Here is a 22,644-nt window from a genome sequence, read left to right as displayed (position 1 = left end):
GATGATTAAAACAAAGGTTTAACTTTATGAAGCAAATTATTTTTTTTCTGGAAGTTTTGTCAACAGAAACTCAAAATGGTGAGTAAAACATATCAGCATTAGCTTAGCACATGCAAACGTGGTTAGCTGGAGCAGGATGGGAGTTTATAGAAGATCATAGCTCTTTATGCTGAGTCAGAAATATCTGTGAAAAGATAAGGCTAATAACTGTTGAGACAAAGTATGCAATGCTATAAAAAGTAATACTGTTGTGTGATTGGTGACTGAGTTATTGGGACAAATACATATTCCAAAATTACTCTATATAAATGACAAAAGCATTTCTAGTAGAAGTTAATACACCGACTGAATTGGTTGTAATAAAATGTTCTTTAATGTGCACAAAAAAAGGCCGACCCGTAAACACCTGTTTGTGATCAAACTCGGCCTCTGATGAAGATCTTCTCTCTGTTATGTTGTTTCCTGTCTTGTAGGCAGTAAAAATACATCCATCAACCACTAACAGCAGGAGATCAGAGTCTGTTGTCATGCGAGCAGGACTTGTTCATTTAAACTTTGTTTCCTGCAGACTCCCTCCTTCCAGGCACCAGAACAACACTGATGTCTCATAACTACTGGGGTTCAGGTCAGACATAGGGGGGGGTTGTGTCCCCCTCTCACACTGTGGGACATAAATCCACTCTTTAAGTAGAAGCCACTGCTTTACTTTCTTTTATAGAATCCAAACAGTGCCTCATTCTGGTTCACTTGCTAATTACAACTTTTAGGACGTGAAATTGTTTAACGTCAGCTCCTTCACAGTCAGGAGTCAGCTCCCTCACACTAGACAGTGTTGCGCTGGCGGACTGTGTTGCATCATTTGGTGCAGAGCCTGTTCAGCCTAACTGTAGCAGACAGGGATACCTCATTAACAGTACTGCATCACTGCCGCTGTGTTATTACTTAAGCTGCTCTGGGGGAGCTTGTCCAGCCAGCTGAGTGAGTCAGATAAAATGAAAACCGGTGTCAGAATGCTTGGTTCAGTGTTAAAGGTGGGATAAAAAAAAACCCTGTCAAGTCATTGATGCTTAACTGGTGTTTATTCATTTTCATATCTCAAAGCACAAGCTTATTTTCTGTTTAATGTCTGAGAAATCATGAGCTCTTTTAATTTTTTATGGATTCCAATATTAACATAAATGCAAACATACCGCTTAAAAAGACAACCTTTCTTTCCTCCGTCAATTAACTGGACAAGCTGTTTTCTGTTTTAGGTCAGTTATAATTACAAAACTTAATTTTAATTAACAAATGCAATGTCTGGCCATCATACTGTGCAGGAAGGAGTCGGGTTTTACGTCCCCGAGATAAATGGGTTGTATGTGCACATCAAGTCCAGAGCAAATTCAGCTGGCATGTTGATGCCGAGTTACATTATCCACTTCTGGAGACGTCTCCTGTGGTCTGATGAAACTAAAGTTGATGCATGTAAAAAGGGGGAAGACCATCATAACCCTGGAGTATGGTGGATGTAGCATTATTGTGTGTTTTGCCTGATTGGTGAACTCACAGGACGATGGTGGCAGGACTTCGTCCCTCAATCGGCAGGTTGTTGGTTCGATCCCCGCTCCAGTCGTTTACCATTAGAGAGAGTATCAGAAGGACAGAGCACTATAAAAGAATTGAAGCAACATCTCCAAGACTTGAGACCGTTTAAATGGACAATGAGTCCAAGAATACAACATGAAGTAAAGAGTTTCAGAATGACAAACTAGGTGGTTCCATCCATACTTACTTACTTATCTGTGCCGGGTTGTTGGGTTTATGCTGCTGCCGGACTTTTTTTCCTCCAAATTTTCTGAACATAAACTCAAAACATGGAGACATTACAGGGGGAACAATGTAGAGTTTCAATTCACCTCACACAATTAAAGCATAGTCAACTGTTTTATTACCTTTATGTAATCATTCTAGGCCAAAAGAATCAACAAAAGAAATGAACACAAGACAAAAAGTGCTTTTTAAAATGGGAAACGGCAGATTCCCTTCACAGTTGGATATTTTTGGACCATCTGTGGAGAAATACTCCTACAGACTAACAGGAGCTGCAGACTGAAGAGTCTGAGTGAGTAACTGGGATGCAAGGTGGCTCTGAAAAGCCAGACAATCTCAACTAGATAACCTTTATACTGCCCTGTTACACTGCTAAACCTAACAGATTATTTTTTCTCTTAATTCATCTAGATTTGAAACACTTTATATTAGAAATTGAAGATAATATTCTGTTCAGCCTTCCTGTTCTCTGCTTCAGGTCTTGCAGGTTAAATTACAGTATTTCCCAGACTACAAGTCACATTTCTGCCCTGCGACTTATATACGCATCATCTTCCTCGCCATGACATTTTTTGACTGATGTTAATTCATACTGCTGGACATGAACCAAGGAGTAAACATTGCCGTCTGCAGCCACAAGGACGGCTGAAAGAAAGACGGCCAGAGCTGGAGGAGTGAAACTGCTGTCAGGAGAGGCTTTTGAAAGGCGCAGGTAGAACAATGACAATAAAAAGGTATCTGATATCAATTTATTTGAGAAAACACTGATGTTACATGTGAACAAATAGTTTTGAGTTAAATGTATACAAGTCGTCATGCAGGTCATTTTGAGCTCCAGGAAGGCAACATCATCTGGTGCAGACTTTTATTTCCCCCCAAATAAAGAATCTGAAACGACCTAAAGAACAACCTCCAGCATCACAGTCAGGTCTTTATATTTTCCATATATTAGATTTGAGTATACTTGCCTCAAGATTAACAAACATGTGTACAATTGATTATATTCCCATTCTCAAACATAATTCAGAACTAAACTGCAGATGCTGGCAAGCAGACTTCAACACTTTGGAAACCAGTGCAGTGGAGGTAAGCGAGTTGTTATTATTTGGGTGAAACTCTCATTGCTAAGATCCTCCTGTGATCAGCTGCTGATGAGAAAACATTTCCGATAAACTAATATTCCTCATTTCCCAAATCAAAGTCTGAAAATAGCAGCCAGCACTTTAAACTGCTCGACTTCACAGAACCTTTGAGTGAAAACTTCCTGCAAGTGCTGCAGATGTAAAACTGTTCAAGAGTAAAGATGCAGAAGACAGAACTTTAATAATCTGAGAGATTAATTATTCACTTGAGCCAATTAAGTAATTTGAACCCATGAAGGATGAAAATGATGAGTGCCAAGTTTAATGAAAGCATTAATTAGTAATTTGCCGTAATGGTTTATCAGAAATCTTTCCTTAATCATCGACTAGACCTCAGTATTTATTTTTTCTGATATCAATGAAAGCAGCATTTATCTGGTTTCTGTGTTAATATGGGGGTAAATACTCTGATCTGAATCTCCTGACTGCTGAATTGTAACACTTCAATGTGATCTCGTATAGACCGTAACTTCCCTCTTCCTCTGTTTTTGTCAGTAAAAACTATTTTCAAGTGTTGGCTTTGAACATATGGACTCTACTTTTTTTCAGACAGGGAACATTTCTTTAAATTTCATTAATCAAGAGTCAGAAAAGGCAGATCTGCTAAGCAGAGTATTTTTTCTGACTTCTCTTTGACTTGCTTCTGCAGAAAGCTTTGCCGTCCTTGGACTCAAAGCGGTGCAACGGTCCCAGAGTCAGTTCATCTCAGGTCTGCGTTTGTCCAATTCCCTGCTTTTTAAGTATTTGCAATTGAAATCCAGGCCCCGTTCCAAGGTGCAGCGACTGGGGACATTAGATCAAAGCTCTCGTAAGAAAACTGCATTAATCAGGAATTTTTCCAGGCCACCTCGAGCCTTGGGGACTCCTTTTGAATCATTAACACCTTTCGCCCTGCTTCTGGAGTGTTTCTCAGACGTTTCCTCTCTGAACTGGTTTTGATCCACATTTGCTGTGAAGAGCGAGTCTCCGCAAGGAATCCTGCCCTGCAAAGAAGCAGGTTTGTCTCAGTTGTGCCTCAGAGAGACAACAGATGGCCCTCCGTCAACGGCATGACGATAAGTACAACTGAAAGGTTGTGATAAGGAATCACGAGGACTGAAGTCTCTCTTGTCTTTTTGGCCCATCGGTGCTCATTTTGTCCTTTTGCACGGCCCCAGCCGGCATTTCAATGATTTTCTTTGTGGGGAGTATTGCAGCCATGGTTGGGTGGCATCTTGTCCACCTGCAGTCTTAGTAGTTGTACTTTCCTGCCTCCGTTACTGCAGACGTTGCTGTATTTGGCAGAAAAAGCGGTTTTGGTGGGATCTGTGGCTTTAGGGACACCGTTCTTCGGACTATTGCCGCCCGCTGCGCATGCGGCCCTTCGCTGTAACTGTGTTGCCGCGTAAGACAGGCACTGGCGACGGACACCCGCTGGCTCTCATTGTTGTTGCTGGTGTTTGTATTGGCTGCCGCGGCTGAACCTGGGGGTCGGTGGTTGTTGCTGCTGCTGCTGCTGTTGTTGTTTGTATTCATTCTGGCCAGAAAGTGTGCGTGCGCCCCCCGTTGGTTGAAGCTGTGGTGGCGGGGCACAGCGCCACCTGCTGCACCCATCTTGATGAGGGAGTGGCGCTGGGATTGGTGACGCGCCACGGGGACACCGCTCCCTCCAGGCCGCTCCGGGATCACCTGCTGTTGGAGCGGAGTGGAGGAAGAGGACGAGGACGAAGACGGGATAGAGGTGGAGGAGGTGGGGTTGTTTGAAGAGGAGGACGAAGACGAAGACGTGGCAGAGGATGAGGTGGAGTTTTGAGGGGCTGAATCCAAGCGCTTGGGGACGCCGTCCCTCGGCAGTGTGGAGGTGCTGTAATAGGAAGTCGGTTCCGTCTCTGGGATCTGCTGCTGGTGATGGTGGCTGCCGCCGCCGCCGCTGCCGTTGTTGTTGTGATGGTTGCTGTGGTGATGGCTGTGGTTGTAGTGATGTGTTCGAGTCTGGTTGTGTTGATTCTGATGGTGGTGGTGGTGATGGTGACCACTGTGATGTCCTCCTCCCGAAGTGGACGGCCCGGGGAACAGTGAGGACGACGAGGTAGACGTGAGGACCTTGATTCCACCGGTTCCTGACGCGCTGACCTCGTGGATGTGTTTGAGCAGCTCGTCCAGCGCAGACACGTCCACCACCGTCTGGGGGAGGGACTGCTGGGAGTGGTGGTGATGTGGCGCTCCACCCGCTCCTCCTCCTGCGGTTGCCGTGGCGGCGGCTCGCTCGTCATTGGGAATTTTCCTCTCCTCGAGGAGGTGCAGTGAAGTTGACGAGGCGCCTGCCCCGTGTGCCGCCCCGTTGCTCAAACCGCCGCCGTTGTGGTGAGAAAAGGGAAACACTTGCTGGCTCAAAGAATTCCCAACAACAGCCATGAAGCCCTGGTTGGATTTGGAGCAGCTGGGCCCTGACTTGGGGTTGTTGTCCTTGGCGTTGTTGCAGTTTTGGTTCTTCTCGTACTGATGATGTCGCAAACCCTTCATGTTCCTGAAAGGGAGTTCTGGGGTGGAGTCGGGCGTCGGCAAGCCAGAGAGTTCTCCGTCACCCTGAGAAAGAGACTAAATGGAGGTTAGACCGATGCATTCAGTGATTTTGTTTTGTTTTTTTACCTAAGGAAAGAGTATTTTTAATTAAAAAATAATAATTTAATTCTAAATGACTGCAAACTTTTAATGTTTAGGTTCAAAGTCCTACATTAATTACCCAGTCACCATAGCCTTTGGGTGTGTTCACACCAGATAGACTTGGTTTGATTAGAGACCAAAAACTGGTGCAGTTTGCTTTCATGCTGCTCCGATCAAAAGATTTTGGAAACCCTGCTCACCTCCTCACCTGTGGGGGCGCTGTACTAACAGCTACTGAAGAAAACCACATGAAAACGTTTCCTTCTCCACAAAATGGAGTAGCATTAGATTTTAGAAGTTGTAAGATTTCTCTTTTGTCTTTGGCAAAAAGCCAGGACCCATTCTGTGTTGGGCTCTTGTGTTTATTTAGTTTGTATTTGCCAGTAATACCCAGCAGTATAGTTCACTTTCTGCCTTCGCTGGTCCACTTGGCATCCACACACGCATTCGAACCACTCCAGAATTCACTTCAACCAAACCGAGAACGAGGTTCTTAAACGGACCAGTGTTAGTTTATTTGGTCCGCATCATAGTGTGATTGCACATTCACACCTCCAAAATGAACCGGACTTTCTAGACAAACGGACTGGACTTTGATTAAAGTGGACTAAATAGGGCTGGTGTGAACACAGCCATAATCAACAATTTACCTGCATATTCAATGAAGTGGTGCTTTCAATATGACTGCATTATATTAGAAAACGACGATGAATAAGCATTGATAAATATTGTAATATGGACTTATTTTCTAAATCCTTCTCATCCGTACGTTCTATAATTTGATATTTAGCATTTTGGATAATATTTGTGATTGTTAAAATTACAGATGATCAAAGACTGCTTAAAAATCATCTCAATCTTCGTCAAATTGATTTCAAGGAATTTTCAATTTCACAAATTATTTGAATTTACTGTGAGGGATTTTAATGTTAATGCAGAGGCATCAACGTGAAATAGGAGTGCAGGATTACACTGAAATAATGCAGAAATGTGGTAAAACAATCAATGACTAATCAGTGAAATATTGATGATGCAGTCTGCTACCGTTAAACGAGTACGCTGCAGCCCTGACTCAAAGTCTGGGGCCATTTTAAAAGTGCAAACACTTCTACACCCAGTAGATAGATCTACTACAACTTGCATACTGTAAACAAACCTTATGCCACAATATGCTTACATTGCACAGCTTGCAAGGTAGCAACAAAACTCTCTGCATCTTTAATCCAATAAATAAATGAAAATGCTCAGATACTTTGCTCTACTTTAACACAAGGTATTGTTTACCATTTATATCACGACTCAACTTGTTTGTAAGGGACGTTCAATGCTTGTAAATGAGCGTATCAACTGTTGTGTATGAAAGCTTTTTAATTAAAGGTGGCTTTGCTTACAAGGGCAGTGAAACTCAGCAGTGCACGCACAAGTAATATGTAATTACAAAAGTACTCAATGTTGGTATGTGAATGTGAATATTGCAGAAAAGATTTTGGTAAGAGCCAAATTCATTTAAAAAAAAAAAATCAGATTTTTAAAAAATTGTTTTATATTTAAAAATGTGCAGGATTTAAAAGAATTCAATATACGTTTAATACCTTTAATTAAAAGGTGTCGGTATGATGGCTGTGACTCCTCAGCCAGGACTGCCTGTATGACCTCCTACCTGTGAGAGGTTGAGCTCAGGGTCTCCCAGCTGCAGCCCCTGATGCCCCGGCGTGTGCAGGTGGGGCTCGGCCCGCCCGTTAGGGATGAAGGAGCTGTACATTTTTGGCGTCGACACATCCAGTTTGTCATCCTGGGTAGAGACAAAATGTGGGTGAATTTTAATGGTTCCACACAGCTAATGAGCGACTTGCTTAAACGTATATTTCAGCTAAAAGGTCAGAGGTTAGCAGCAGCTTAGAGACTCTGTTTCTCACTGAAGGACATTTGGAAAAATGATGGAATAATAATGAAACCGTCAGTTGTAATGACTGAATAAAACACCAAGGTGAATCTTATTATGTGTTCCCTCGGGGTGATGAGGAGGAGATGAATATTAATGCTGCTCCTCAAAATTCAGGCAGCTATGTCGCCGCCTCTCAGCTGCATCGTGGAACCTAAAAAAAAAAATCTGATTGAAATGTAATTCAGAAGCAGTGATGAGTGCATTTCTGTCTGTCGGCTTTATGTTTTCATTTAACTTCGGTCTCAAAACATCTTCAACTTAATTTAGATCGATGTGCAACGTCCTGTAAGTTCAGCTTGTGGAAAACTGCTACGTTCATTTGGAATGAGATCAGTCAAGTAACGATGAGCATCATCGCCTCATTTCACTGCAAAATGTGATCTGCAGTGAATAAAAAAATCCTAAACATAGGAGCATATATTTCTGGGAACACACACCGTTTTATTGCAACACCATTTTACCAGCTAATTGTTTTCTACTACATTATACTTTCAAACGATGAGAATTTAAGAAGAAAAGCTAGTTTTTAAGGTCGTTGATAACAAAACTGTCCACAGCCAACCTTCGGCTGCCCGTCCAGAAGCCCGTTCAGCTTGGCGAGCGATCGTAGCGACAGAGCGTGCGGCAGTGATGCTTCGGGGTCCTTCCCCAGCCTGCGGGCTCGGTGAGCTGCGCTGCGGCTGCAGTAACAAGACACCAGGAAACCCGACAGGATGGCTCCCAGGAAGAATGCCACGAACACGCAGGCGATCAGCAGGGTGTAGTGGACGTTGGCGCTGGCGCGCTGATCCAGCTCAGGCGGACGACGAACACCTTAAAGGCGAAAGGTTGGAAAAAAAGGACATTTAGTGTTCAAATTATATGCACATGCTAGATTTAATTTACAGTTTACATTCAGAAAACTATTTCAAGTATTCAATTCGTACTGATTTGACTTTTTTAAACCACACTCTACATTCTTAAGATGATGCAAATTGTAAATAATGACTATGTCCAACAATTCACCCTCTCACTCCATTGCTTTTTGCAACAGTTACTAATAATAGCAATAGAAAAAAATATATACAAAGTACGCTTTTTGTATATTTTAGGACTTAATATGGAAATGACCTGGTCTTTACCAAATTCTACATTTATAAGAACCTTACTTCACACCTGACATGCATTGCCATTACCACAAAGGCACAACTTAAAGATGAAGCCAAACGGTACAATTTTATGAGATAAAGTCTGCATTTAAGTGGCATTGATAACATATGTAACATGTAAATGTGGCTTTGCCTGGATGTGCCTTTACTTTCTCCAGCTGGACAGAAAAAAAGCCAAAGTTTTCTTTAAACCTAAAGTTTTTAGGCCTGATCTAGAAACTTGTGATGAGGCCTGAAATCTCAGACCCAACTCAACAATTATAAATAATCTGTTGCTCCACAAACTCCAAAATACCCCAAGACGTTTTGAGTGCTGCTCAGTTCAAATGTGTGGTCATAATATGACTGATCGCTCTTACTTTGTTCAGCCGTGTTTTTTTTTTTGTGTGTGTGTGTGTGTTTGTGTGTGTGTACTTGGAGTTAAATTAAATGCAAAACTTGATTCCCTGCCAGCGGGCGAAGGCTTCTGTGGATGGATGAGCAAATATTATGCTGATGTTAAGTTGACAAGAGAGTTTAAGAGGAGGAGAAAAAACAGATGGAGGAGAGGTAAAACCAAGGTGAATGGGTGGACGAGAGAAACGAGTGGAAGACAGCGACGAGGATTAGACTTAATGAGAAAGAGGTGCTTCACAGGTGAGAAATCTGGATGACAGAGCAGAGAAAAAGACTGGGAGGACACGAAGGAGGAGAAGAAAGGGAAGGCAAGCGATGAGATGATTGGAGAGAGGGAGGCAGTCGGGCTGACAAAAGGATGAAGGGACGAGAACAGAAGGAGGGAGTAGGTGTAGACGAGTGGAGATGAAAGAGGGAGTTTATTGTTTGGCAGCGTTCACCTCATCAGGTTCAGATACGCCATCAAAGCCTCCGACACAATGACTCATCAGTCTGTGCAGCAGTGATGCACACCAGAACAAACACACAGCCCAGGACTGGTGACAGGCCATCAGTTCTGCAGCAATCAATACTTTGATTACATATTGTTCAGATATTTTTTTTCTCCAAGGAGAAAAAAACAACAAAAAAAACAGTAAAATTATAATTTTATGAGTGACAGCAGGAGCCGAGTGTTTCACAGCCTTTGGCCAAAACACCTGTAACGTGTCCAAAACAGATTCCTGATACTCCAGAAGCTGCACTCTAACAAATGGAGCGATCCATCATGAAGACTGATTACCTCTGGTCCGGCTCTGTTGTGCAATTTTTCCAGCTACCAGATGGGGAGGAAAGTGTACTTCAGGAGTTGGACTAATGAGTTTAAAACATTAAAGTTTTGTAGAGTGAAGAGGACAATTCATCAATGCTGTCCCTTCAAAACTTGGTAATCATATGGGGAATCCATTGCTTTACATCGTTGATGCACTTATTTTATATTTGTACAGGTTTCCCAACATCAGAGTTCGCTGATAGTGAAACATTGCTAATAACCCTGTTAAACAACGTTTCTTTTAAACGTCTTAGTGATTGTAGAAACTTGACTTGTAAGTATGGCAGTAACAGGCATCCAGGGGCCAACTGGTAAAAATTAGTGTGGCCATTTTTCTAAGCGGTAAAAAGAAACGCACATAGCGTCATTAAAGTTCCATCTAAATCCCCGTTAGAGATAAATTGCCCAGACTGAGTTCATGTCCCTGAAACCCTGATCAAAGATGCCAAAAATACTCAAGAAACAAAAAAGCTAATTCCATGCCCTTCACTTTTTGCCATTAGGGGATTTCATTCCCCGCTCCCCGATGGTGTGGGACTCAAAGTGGCAACCATCTGAAACCTCAAAGCCGGAGTGGCCTCTAAGCTTCTGAGGCTTTGCTTTGATACAAGAAGCCATGGAAAACATGACTCTCTTATGCAAAAGTACTCTTGAAATGGAGCAAGCAGTCATTACACATCAGGGCAGGAATTAACACACACATTTCCACACGCACAAACACATCCCATGCGTTTAAAAAGAGACAATTTCATGTTCGTTATTTGCCCTCTTTCATCTCCGTCCCTCAGTCTGACAGTTAAAAATAGGATGATGGAGACACACAGAGAGAAATATTATGCTAATTGCAGCCCAACACTGAAATGTTTCATTCTCTGCCCTCTCTCTTTTTCCCCCTCTTCCCTCTGTCAGATGGAAAGTTCCTCTTTCTTAGCTGTCAGCCCAAAATGTTAAAGTTTCTGGCATCTGGGGTGAAAACTTCAGGGTGATATCTTGACTTTTCCCTTTTCCCCCGTCACTGTTCTATGTCAGTCTAGGATTTACAGTGTTCTGCAAGACTCTCTTCACTGGTTTCTCAACCACCATCTCCTTCAGCTTTCATCTTTCTTCCTCCCATTCATTTTTTGCTACCTCCCATCTCTGCAGCCCTCTCCTCGTTACCACCCTCTCGTCTGCTCTTTCTTTTAGATTCAGCTGAAATCAATACAGTCTGTCTGGGAAGATCTAATTAAATCAATCATACAAATGAACCATATAACTAGATTTGATGAAAAGCCATGAGGAGAATTATTAAAAAGGGGGGGGAAAAAAGATAAAAGCTTCAGTAAAGACTGGTTCAATACGCTGTAAAGTAAGTTTTACATACATTCACACAATATCCGAGTAGGCAGGGAACGTTACAGGTCAAACATTGTGGGCAAATATTCAGAAAAAAAAGACTTTTTTATATACTGAGATCATTTATTATTAACGTAAGCTTTAAATGCTGCACAACACACATCCACTAATCTGGACTGTGTGAAAGAGGAGCCGCTGATGTCCATGTGAGCTCTGGTCAGAGGAGAGCAGCATGAACGAGTATGGAAACTGACCCTGAACACATCATCTCTTCTGTAGGGTCAGCAAACGTGTCTGAGTTGACCTTGAACATTTTGGCCAAAGTCGTTTGTGTCCATAGTGAGCATCAGGGGCTGAGAGACTCTCCACCTGGCTAAATATTACATTGGAAAGAACAATTGTGATTATTGCTGTCCAATCAGCTTTTTGCAATCGGCATATTGCGATGATGATTTATTCGTGATGCACCGAGTAGTTTTAGAAACTGCAAAACAATTCAGCCTTGGGCAAAGAATCAAGCTTCCAGCAGACAACAATCCTAAACATTAAGCTGGAGCTACAAGGATTGGTTCAGATTGCTGCATATTCATATGCAACAAGGGCCTAGTCAAAGTCCTGACCTAAGTCTGATTAAGGATCTGTAGTAATGTTTTAAAATTGATCTTCCCAGACCCAATAATCCCATTTGATAGCGTTTCAGCTATTTTGCAAAGATGAACGGGGCCAAAATTTCAGCCTTCAGAAGAAGGAAACTGGTTGAGACAAAAAATAAAAAACACACATTGCAACAAATGCCGCAAAAAATTACTCAGGGGGAACTGAATGCAGATCACAGTACTTTCAAAATGACTTTTCCTACTTTGTGCTGACCTATTGTATAAATTCCCAATAAAATACTTTAAGGCTGATACATGATATAATGTGGAAAAGTTGATGGGGGGCGGGGAATATTTTTCCAAGATACTGCACATACTGGTCAAGTGCTACAACATGTTTAGTTTCTGATGGCAGGAGAAACCAAGCCACCTTTTAAACAGAAGAACCGTCTTTCATTGTTCTATTATAGCATAGGCTTGGCAGCGTTATATCAAAGAAATACATTTATAGAAAACTATGACTTTAAGGCAAACAGATCCTCTGAACACTGAAGCCAGGCTTCAAATGACTTTGTCCTATTTGCATGCTCTCCTGTCCACCGCCTTCCCATTGGTATTCACATGAAGCCAGACGCCAGTGACAGAATCCGTACAGAGAGGCAGTGAGCAACAAGGATGCCGACACAAAAAAGAACCGACGTCGGGATGAAGGTGATTGAGGGAAACGCAGCTGGAAATCAAAACAAAACAGAAAAAAAAAACTGAATAAGTGTGACGAAGACACAGCTTGTCAAGTCTGACTTTGTTCTTCTCTGAAAATGGCAGTTACACACACAACCCTGTCTTCTTTAAAGGTCACAATTCACACCTGAAACACTGCAGGTGTGTGTCAGGCGTCTTGTGGGTGTGCGGATTGAAGAATGAGGCGTTTCACTCTGCAGACGCCTCAAAATCGCTGCTCCTCAGCTCTCCGGCTCTCGTTAGATTCTCATTTAGTCTCCAGTGTTCATTATTTAAATGAATGAAGTGTTACATTTATGAGCTGCTTCAGGGTGTTCAAGGAGGCTGCCGCGTGGGCGGGATGTAAACAAAGCGCTTTGGCACTTCGGTGCAATCATCAGAAAGCGGTGAAATAGAAGGTGTCACTGTTTTCTGTTCAACAGACCCGGGGTACCGGAGCAGAAAGGCAGACACTTCTACACCGAAGAAATGATTCAAGCACCGATCGCCATGTTGATGTGGCAGATAAACCGAGAAGCCGGCACTTTACATCGGTGACTGATGTAAAGTGGCGTTTGCACAAACTGTGCAAACGGAGGTATGTGCAGAAAGGAGGAACTATTTAAAGCAGAAGTAGTTCAACTAAACGCCGAACGGCCTCTGGGTTCAAGTCATCTCCATTTAGAAACCAAGCATTCAGGTTCTCTCTTCAGACTGATGAGCAACTTCTTACCAATCCACATCGACGTCACACATCTGGTTACATCCATCTGAAAAAAGGTAGTTTTGGTAAATGAGGGAGCCGAGTAGTTATAAAATCCTGCAATCTTAGATATTTTTTAAACCTTATTGCATTTTATTTTTTTTAAAGTCATAAACGCATCGCAGAAGATTACGGGCTAATTTTATGAAAATACTTGCAATCACAATTTGTCAAAAGGAAACAAGAAATCTGGTCAAGAACTTTTCACATTAAATTTTAAACGTATGAAACGATAAAAACTGCAAAAGAACTAAATTGTCAAGCTGCCAAAAAGACTGAAATGTTCCTAATAAAATATGCATCTTATTAAGAAAAAACTGAAAAACAAATAAAATAACCCATGTGTTACCAGCATTTCCTGGTGCACAGAGTAAACAGGTTCCCGGTAAAGTCAACATTATTAGGCAAATTACTGTGGTATAAAAATAACTTCATGTTTTCTGACACACAGAAGATTCAACAGAATGGATGTGGGCTTGAGTAAAAAAAGACTCAATAAATATTTTTGTTTTCAATTGGAAAGTATAGAGAAACTTTCCGAAACAAATAGATTTGTAGTCCATAGAGAGCAGAAGCTACATTTTATTGTTCAAAACAGAAGGAACTTTGTATTAATCTGGAATTTAATGTGTGTAATGAAATGATACATTAGGCACCGATGTGGTGGTGATGATAACCATGATTGCATTGAGGGCAGGATGGGATGTCTCTTTAAATGCTCACTAAGTGGCATTAATGGACTGTTCACTCAGCCTTTTAATGGAGATATTCTGTGTGATGATACCGATGCGTTAGCTGCATATGCATTAAATTGTGTTGCATTCATATTCAGCTTTCATCCTGTTACCAACGACATGTAGGAATGGCTGCTTGACAATCCAGAAGCAGAAAAAGAAGTTAAGAAACTTATAAATGTAGAAACTTTAATGCTACGATGCTCAGTAAATCAAAATTCAGCAATTCCAATTTTTCTGACTTTTAGATCAACTGATTTTGAATTATTTGCGACCTGCAATATGAATATCTTTACACGGTTATTTCTAACAATAATCTAAAGGGCCACTATGCATACCTCTTGGGATGTTTTGGCTTATTTTATTTGAATAAGTGAAACGTACATCAAAGCATTTAGCTACAAGGCAGCCCAGTGCTAAATGTAGAAGTAAAACAATTAGATGCAAGCTTACAGAGTGATTCATTTCTTTTACGCATCAATTCAAAATAATATCAGCACTTATAAACGTGGTCCGGGCACTTTATTACTTGTTGACCTGCTTAGTCATGCATTCATCCATTAAACTGATCTGATTGATTATGTGTAACAGATATATATCCAGAGCTTCTGGGAAAGTTAAAATATGAATGCAATTATTAGTGTTTGTGTATGATCTGCATTTTCTTCCTTTACTCACGCTGCAAAGAAATGGACAATAAAATCAATGCTTTAGGGTGAATTCAATGCATGTAAATGTCTGGATCAGGTGTGTATGTGGATCTCCAAGAACCTCATGACACAGTTAAAAAAAATAAACAAAAATACCGCTTTGGTTTTACCTGGAGATAAAACTGGGAGTGCCACATCAGATGCATATAGAAACTAAATGCTGGGATGTTATTTACCAAAGCTGCTTATCTTAAGATGCCATAGAAAGGCAAGGCAGACGAACAACGTGAAAGGGGAATTAAACAGATCTAAGGCTACAGTGAGAGTAAGCTCGAGTCCTGTTCCGCTTCTGATGCAATACCGTTCTCCTTCTGCAGCCGCTATTGTTTCGGTGCCAAAATGCAAAAGACTTCAGTAAACATCAGCGGCATCTTCATTTAGCAGATCTGAATCCTGCGATGCACCTTTGGGATGATTGAGAGATTGCCAGCCAGAATGTGGAGCTGACAGTTCAGTGAAGATGATATGATGAATCATGCCGACATGAAACTGAATCTCAGAGGAAGGTTTCGAGCACATCAGGACAAAAAGAACTGCAGCTTACTGAGAGAAGAGGCCCGATGTTGGCTGCTGCTAAAAAACAAACACTTAACTTATTGTATAATCTGTTATTGTCAACCATCAATCAAACTTCACAAGTTTCTCAAATCTCATAGGATTTAAAAAAATAAATAAATAAAAAATCCAAAGTTGCCTCTCAACTGGGTGAATAATAGAACAAAAACTTTTTCCTGCACACACAACTTATATTATGAGTTTGTGTTTAACCATCAATATTTTTGTTGCAGTTTTGCTTTAGGTTGAAAAGTTAACATTTAAACACACGACTGAAGCTAAAAACCAAAAGGGTTAAATCTGCTTAAACATGGCAATTCAGTCGCCTTTTCTCTGCTGATGGTCTGTCTGGGTGTTCAGGGAGATGAAGGCTTTCACCATGTGGAGAATTTCCTCTGAACTGCAAGAAATCTAACAGCAGTTCAGCCTGAAAAGTGAGGAAAATAATATGAATTTGGATTTAAAGCGTGCCAATTTAAATCAATTTGAGGACCAATTTCAACATGTTCGCTGTAAGATGCAAAAAGTTTCATAATGACAGCTGCTTTTCATCTATGAAGTACGAGACATTTTCTCACTGCTAGTTTGCATATTTGGATTTTTGAATACAAATGAACAACTAAGAGAAAAACAGCCTGGATCTGAAAGTCGTTTAGGATTCTTTGCATCTCTACATACCAAGTCTGTCCGTTTTGCTGCTGTAAATGACTGTAACATATCAAAACAAACGACATCGACAGTTTGATGTCATTTCCTGTCTTTAAACACAGACTAAAGGGTCTTTATATGGGGTCATGCATTTGTTTTGCAGAATCAGCACGTGGCTCATTGTTTATATGTAAATATTGTAGTCTTCTCCCCTTTATATCCTTTATATTTTAGCACTTTCAGCTTTTGCAATGTTTTGCCTGGTGAAGCAAAGATTTAACTAAATAAAGATGTGAAAAGAAAAGAGACGGAGCATGCAGAGGGCTAGTCAAACGTACCATTTATATTTAATCTGTAAATAAATGACATGCTCCTAACTGGTGAAGCGAGCAGCATCTTCTTTAATACCATGTCAGTCGAGTGATTTATAAAGATTAAATTGCTGGTTTGCACCCAGCAACCATAGTCAGATTATTACTGCCCACAAAGAAAAAGTGACCTCGGTGATGATGGCTCTAAACTAGACACAAAACCTTAAAAATATTCATACACAGAGAATGTTTCATCATGTGAAAGGACATCACACTGACATTATTTCACTGGTGAATTATACTAATCCTAATCTTCAGATTAACCCAACAGGGATTTTTTACTAAATCTTTTTCCCCCCCATCACCAAACTACAGGACTCAACGACGTTGTCTCAGAGTGGGTCAGTTCTGGCCTAAAATCCCGGCCAGGTCATTTCATGAGCTGTGTGGAGTTTCTCCACATCCTCCGGTTTTTCCGGTGGAAACGCGTCCGAACAGAAAGTTGAGCGTCACGGTCAGGTTGCATAAACAGATTTGCATCCACACATGGCAAAGCACTGACTCACATAATAGTACCCACTTATACAATCATGTGCTTATAAAAGAGCAATAAAGCTGCAATCAGCCAGGTCACAAAAACAAGTCAGTGCATGAAGTTTTAGTTAGACCAGTTTCTTAGCCGAGTTTAGTCTAGAACATTCACCTTGCATAAACACATTTCTTTGTTAGCGTAACTGGAACAAAAAACAAAAAGAGCCTAAATTTAGTCAACACATTGTGTTGGTTTGCTTCTCTCAGGGACCCAGCTTAGTTTTTGGCTACCTTCATAAAAATTACACAAAAGTTTCCATGTTATTCAATTTTAGGGATTTCAAAGCAAACTCTTTTGTCTTCTATCAAAATAATTTTCACTATTTATATGAAAGCTGCCAGCTTTAATCTGACAAAGTGTCCTTGTAGGTGAATGGTGACATGGAGACAGGTCTTGCATAAGCTCTGGGAAGAACTGAGCCAAAAAGTAAAGAATTTAGATAAAGCAGGAAAGTGCTTTTTGAACATTGTGGTAGAAGTTTTCAAACTCCTGGTTCTGCATGTGTGCAGTATTTATAACTAAGACAGTCAGAAATATCACCTTCATCACTCAAAGCCAGCTGGAGGCTCATTAGCAACAAACAGCCGCCTGAAATTCATCCAGTGAAGCTGCTTATACCCTTCGCCTCATTTTGCTCAGCGCTGGGAGAAGATGAAGACAATTAGCGTCAATACGACCGCTTTTGGCTGCTTTCTAACACCTCTCATCCCCGCCTGTTCTGCATGAGCCACATAACGTACTCAGTCCATTTGTAAGAGCTCCAGCTCATTAAAAAACACTTTAACACGCTTTGATGGCTCTTTTGCCTGCTCATACACGTGCATTCATAGAAGGGAAATCACTCACCAAGCCATTGGCAAGCACATTATCACACACATTCTAGACTTCTACATGATACAGACAACATCTTTTGTTGCACCTTATTGTGCGCGGAAGTACACGAGAAACACTCATGCAGAGTAATTGGACTCTCTGTGTCTCTGTTATCCACAGAGTAATTAGGATATTTTCCGTTACAGAGAGTGGAGAGATAACAGTAAGCACACCTTTTTACCACAAAGCCATAGATCACATCAGCTGGCACCTTCCTAAACGGCCTGAACGCTTTAGGCAAAAAGGTGAAACTTGGAGAAATGATTATTTCTAAATGTTACAGCAGTATGGTGTTTTAAATCAGAATTCATCTAAAAATGTAAATCTGATTTGGAAAAAATTAGTTGCTATTTAAGGTTAATTCTTGCAAAGAGTTTGAAATGAAGTTAATATTTTGTCCACAGTAAAGTAACTGCACCAAAATGTATCTTTTTAGATTTAGACAAGTGTTTTTTTTGTTTGTTTGTTTGTTTTTTTACATTGCAGACGTTGCATGTTCTAATAAAGCTTCTTCCTGCCACAAGTCGATTTGCTCTGGGCGAAGCGTTTAAACTGAAGTTACCTACTGATTCATGCATCATGTATGAATGTGACTGAGTGAATGTGGCTCAAGTGTTTGGCATATTTAGTGGTTGGCATGAGTAGAAAAATACAATATCAGTCCATTTAACATTTACCCTTTTTTTCTAAATAAATGAACTGTTGAGCTTCCTGCTCCCACTTATTTACAGTGAATATTTATTTAAAATAGGCTGCAAAGGAGTAAGCACAAACTTTTTCCATAGTTTAAGGTTAAAAATCTTTAGTCAAAAACTAAAAAGATTAGAGACGAGCAGCATTCTCAACGATGGAGGGGGAATTGCTGCAAAGGCAGTAACGTGATGCAATGGCTTCCTTAGACAGGTGTTCTTTACAAAATGGGATTATATCATCGATTGACTGGATTATTTTATAAATAAGGTTAATGAGTGAAAATTGGACTGAATGTTTCTGTATGAATTGATTGTTGTAGAAATAATTGGATTTAGATCTCTTGGACGTGAACTGAATAAGTGTGTTTAGTAAAGAGCCTTCATATTGTGTGTGTGTGTGTGTGTGTGTGTGTGTGTGTGCGCAAAATGTTACTAAAAAAACACATTTTATTGTTAATGTAGGAAATAAATCAAGAGCTTCAACACACAAACTGAAATTAAATATAAAACAAAATGGCTGCATCAAAGAAAAGCACAATGCACTCTGAGTTTCATGACTAAAACATGATTCACAGGCTGGTCGGTCACTTTTTAAAATGGATATGTGGCATTTTGGCAGCAGCTCTTTCAGGCTGAGCGAGGTGAAAAGGAGCCTCACCTCCGTTTCTTGAAACAGAGGTTTTCTTTTAGTTGTTCCCTTCCTGTGGCAGGCGGGCGGATCTAATGGAGACGTCCCGACCTCCTCCACCGAGCTGCAGCTTTCCTTCACTTAGATATGCTCTTGTAAATGCAGCTCAAGCTTTCATTGCACACACACAGTCAGTGGCAACATTTTCTGCTCAGCTAACACTTATGAAGGTGTCAGACAGAGGATACTTTTTTTTCCCCCCTGCGTCTATTTGTTTAACTTCATGAACACTCGACAGGTTTCCATTTTCTTTCCAGTTTGGTTCTGAGCAAAGGCACTGCTGCCCGGTTCTGATGAAACATGGTGGCAGCAGCCTGAGAAACAAAGACTGGTACATCTTATTCAATATTTAGAAAAGAATTATGGACCACAATCCAAAGGACGCCTGCAAAACACATTGATTTTTCTGTTAAATGATGAAAAGTGACTTTAATGAAACTGCTATACTTTCACAAAACGTCCTAGAAATACTTCAGCTCTGTAATAGGACTGAAAAAACCTGAAGATACAAAACGGCATCAATCTGCAGTTTTACTGATCTTTTAAAACATTGCATTTGAAACTAAACTGCAGTTTATTTTCAGTATTAATGAGAAGTATTCAAACTTTTTTAGGATTTAGTCACCACTTATTTAACTGCTACCGATCATCCATGAAGACTATTAACTAATTTTCCCCATTTGTACAAATCTCTGTACGCTAACCGTTTAAAGGTTTGTGTTTTGATGGCACATCTTAGACTTCATGCACTGCAAGCTGGTTGATTATAATCCTTTGGTTATAGGAGATGTCTAAAGAAAATCTGTTGGTTGTTTATTAAAACCATAAAATCAGTCGCAAATGCTGAAAAAGGCAATTATTTGTGAAAAATACTGTAGATAAGTTAATGAGTTGTGCTCCTTGATCAATGAAAAATAAAGGGCATCATATATTTGGTTATACAACATATGATGTCCAACCATCTGTAGGAGTAATATATGGAAATAAATGCCTAATGGGCTGTTAATTGAAAGATATTCCATATCCTCTATTGCTCCAGACATTTTCTCTTTACAACATTCCCAGTGAATATTTTAACGTCACGTCTACAGTTTTTGCCGTGTGATTAGTAAATTAATGCTCCAATTAAAAAGCATCTGAGCTGCTTTAAATGTCAGCTTCTCACATTCATGTAATTACAAACAGAAGAAGCCGCTAAGTCACACCATCGACTCCCTGGAGGCACCAGAAACCGGCCCAAACCGCTGGAAGGAGCCGCTCTGCGATCATCAGCAGCAGAGAGAGGCTGGAAAACAGCCAGACGCTGCTGGAATAAATAAAGACTGAGAGCTGCAACACACACACTTTGCCCTTCATGCACTGGAGGAGTTGTCTTAAAGTTAAACAGCTTCCAACGTGTATAAAGTGTTAAAGTGCAACTGAGTCCAGGAGTCAAATTCACATTCAGAGGAACCAACACATTTGTTCTTGGAGAACATTTAGACGAGGTTAAAGATGGTTTTTCTAGGCTGTTTGCGGACAAATTTATCACAGATTTGATCAGGTAGAGATAACTTTTGACTCATTATTACACTGTGATCATTTTTCTACAAATGTCTATTGCACAACTCACTGCCAAAGAAAAACTCTGTTGCTTATTAGAGATCGGCAAAATCAACACGAAAAATGTAAAACAAATATTTCACATTTTAACTCAAGGTTTGAAAATGTCTAATTCTTTAAGAGGTTAAAATTTATAAGGAGAAATTACATATTTTCCTAACTCACCAATATTCACAGCATTGTAGGATCTAAGAATCTTTTTATTTCACAAAATTCTTTTCATCCCTTTATGTTTTATTTCATTGTAGTAATTTCCTACTATATTGGTGCTGATTTTGATATTTTGTTTTTTTTTCTTTTTTTTCTTTTTGGGCCTGTTTTTGTTTTTGTTGTTATTTTTGTGCCCATCTTTTTTTTCTGACAGAGAAAAAAATGGAGGTTGGATTTTCTCATTAAATTTATTATTATTAGTTTTAATACCAGAGTATTTCAGCAGTACTGAATAAATATTGTTAAACATGAACACTCAGCCACTTGTCACCGTTTTTAAACCACTGGAGTGAAATCTGGGCTTCAGTTCCAAGTGAGCATCGTTTTAATTCAGATTTTCCTTCTTGCTGCCAAAGAGTTAAGTGTCCAGACGTGTGACCTCTACCTGCCCAACGTGGCTTCGAGTCAGACCTCATCAACTATGGGCCTAAAACCCCTGCAGCCGTTTTAAAACTTGGCAGGAAACATGAAGGAAAAGGGAGCCGGAGGGCTTGTTGCTGAGAAGAGCAGATATTTTTAGCCAAGTATTTTACCTGGAACTTTAATTTAATTGAATAAAAGAGCACTGAGACAGATCTGTGGAACCACAGTAATGTCAGGTCGCTGGCGCACACAGCCCAACATCCTCAACTTCTTGGGAAGTCAACTTAAACGACTTTTTAATTGGGAATTATGAAGCCAGGCGCTCCAGCTCACCAGCAGAATAAACTTAATTTACTGGATCGTCTGCACAACAACAAGTAATTTAAAGGTCACAGACTGCATTTATGTCCTCCCAAAACCATTATAATTTGCATTTGCACCACTCATTACGCACAATGTCAGCTCTCATCAAATAAAAACATAAAAAAAGTCTGTCCTGTAAAAGCACAGGGCCAATTTGTGTCCATTCAGGCCCTGAGCTGGATCTACAGGGTTCTCCTTGTCAGTGCATTAAATAAGCAATCTACTGCAAAAACCTCATTAAGGGGATAGTTGCCCAGCAAATTATGTCATTACAGTAATGATAACCAGTCTAGCGTACTGCAGATGAATAAGGGCGCACACAGGCTAAAACATCAGTCATTGTGTTGGGAGCCCTTCACACCCGACACTGCAGAGTTAATGCTGCAGAGATCATGCAGAAAGCACCTACTGACAGTTTTACCATTAAACCCCCCAAAAAACACAATATAGCTTTGATTAATCACAGTCATCTTCACAATGGAACCACTAAAAAAGAGAAGAAAGGGGAACATTGGTAATGTTAAAAAAGATGTGATAACGTGACTGGCAGTTCTTATTGTGCCATCGTGCAATTAACTCCCCTGGAAAGGCCTGCAGGCGATGCAAGGTCTAAAACTTAGATGACAGTTTAGTTCAACACAATTAGAACAAGTCAAGCAATTAATCCCAACAAATGCACGATTTATTATAAGGCTGTGGTTTCATTTAAAGTATTACATTAGATCAGATATACGACTGTAATCAAAGTTGGGCTAATCTTTTCACCGGAAGGTGGAGATTTGTCTGCAAAGTCTTAATTATGCAAAAAGAAATTAAGACATAAAGCTACCGTTTCATAATTTAGGACGTGGATAATGGCGGACTCTGTTTATTCTAACATGATGTATGTTTGAGAAGATAAAGAAAAAAAAGGTTGTGGGTTGAAATATTATGACTACTTTTAAAAGCAACAGATAAATGCACTCTAAAAACATATAAATCAGAGACTTTAT

The 22,644-nt window shown here is 40.3% G+C and overlaps 1 protein-coding gene across 3 annotated transcripts in view; it reads right to left on the bottom strand.

Moving 5' to 3' along the window:
• Positions 1–2,546: 2,546 nt before the first annotated feature.
• Positions 2,547–22,644, bottom strand: part of LOC103147963 (semaphorin-6D-like) — a 172,573-nt gene continuing 152,475 nt past the window's right edge. For 2 of the 3 annotated variants that reach the window (XM_007566548.1, XM_007566552.1), the window contains 3 exons: positions 8,105–8,355; positions 7,258–7,389; positions 2,547–5,531 (listed from right to left, as the gene is read on the bottom strand). In XM_007566548.1, coding sequence (XP_007566610.1) covers positions 4,185–5,531; positions 7,258–7,389; positions 8,105–8,355 — 1,730 coding nt within the window. In that variant the 3' untranslated portion in view covers positions 2,547–4,184. The remainder of the gene's footprint in view (positions 5,532–7,257; positions 7,390–8,104; positions 8,356–22,644) is intronic. The other variant, XM_007566551.1, reaches the window with a different exon arrangement.

Source organism: Poecilia formosa, unplaced genomic scaffold (genome assembly GCF_000485575.1).
Source record: "Poecilia formosa unplaced genomic scaffold, Poecilia_formosa-5.1.2 Scaffold192, whole genome shotgun sequence".
Lineage (NCBI taxonomy): Eukaryota > Metazoa > Chordata > Actinopteri > Cyprinodontiformes > Poeciliidae > Poecilia > Poecilia formosa.
This window is presented reverse-complemented; position numbering and strand designations above follow the sequence as displayed.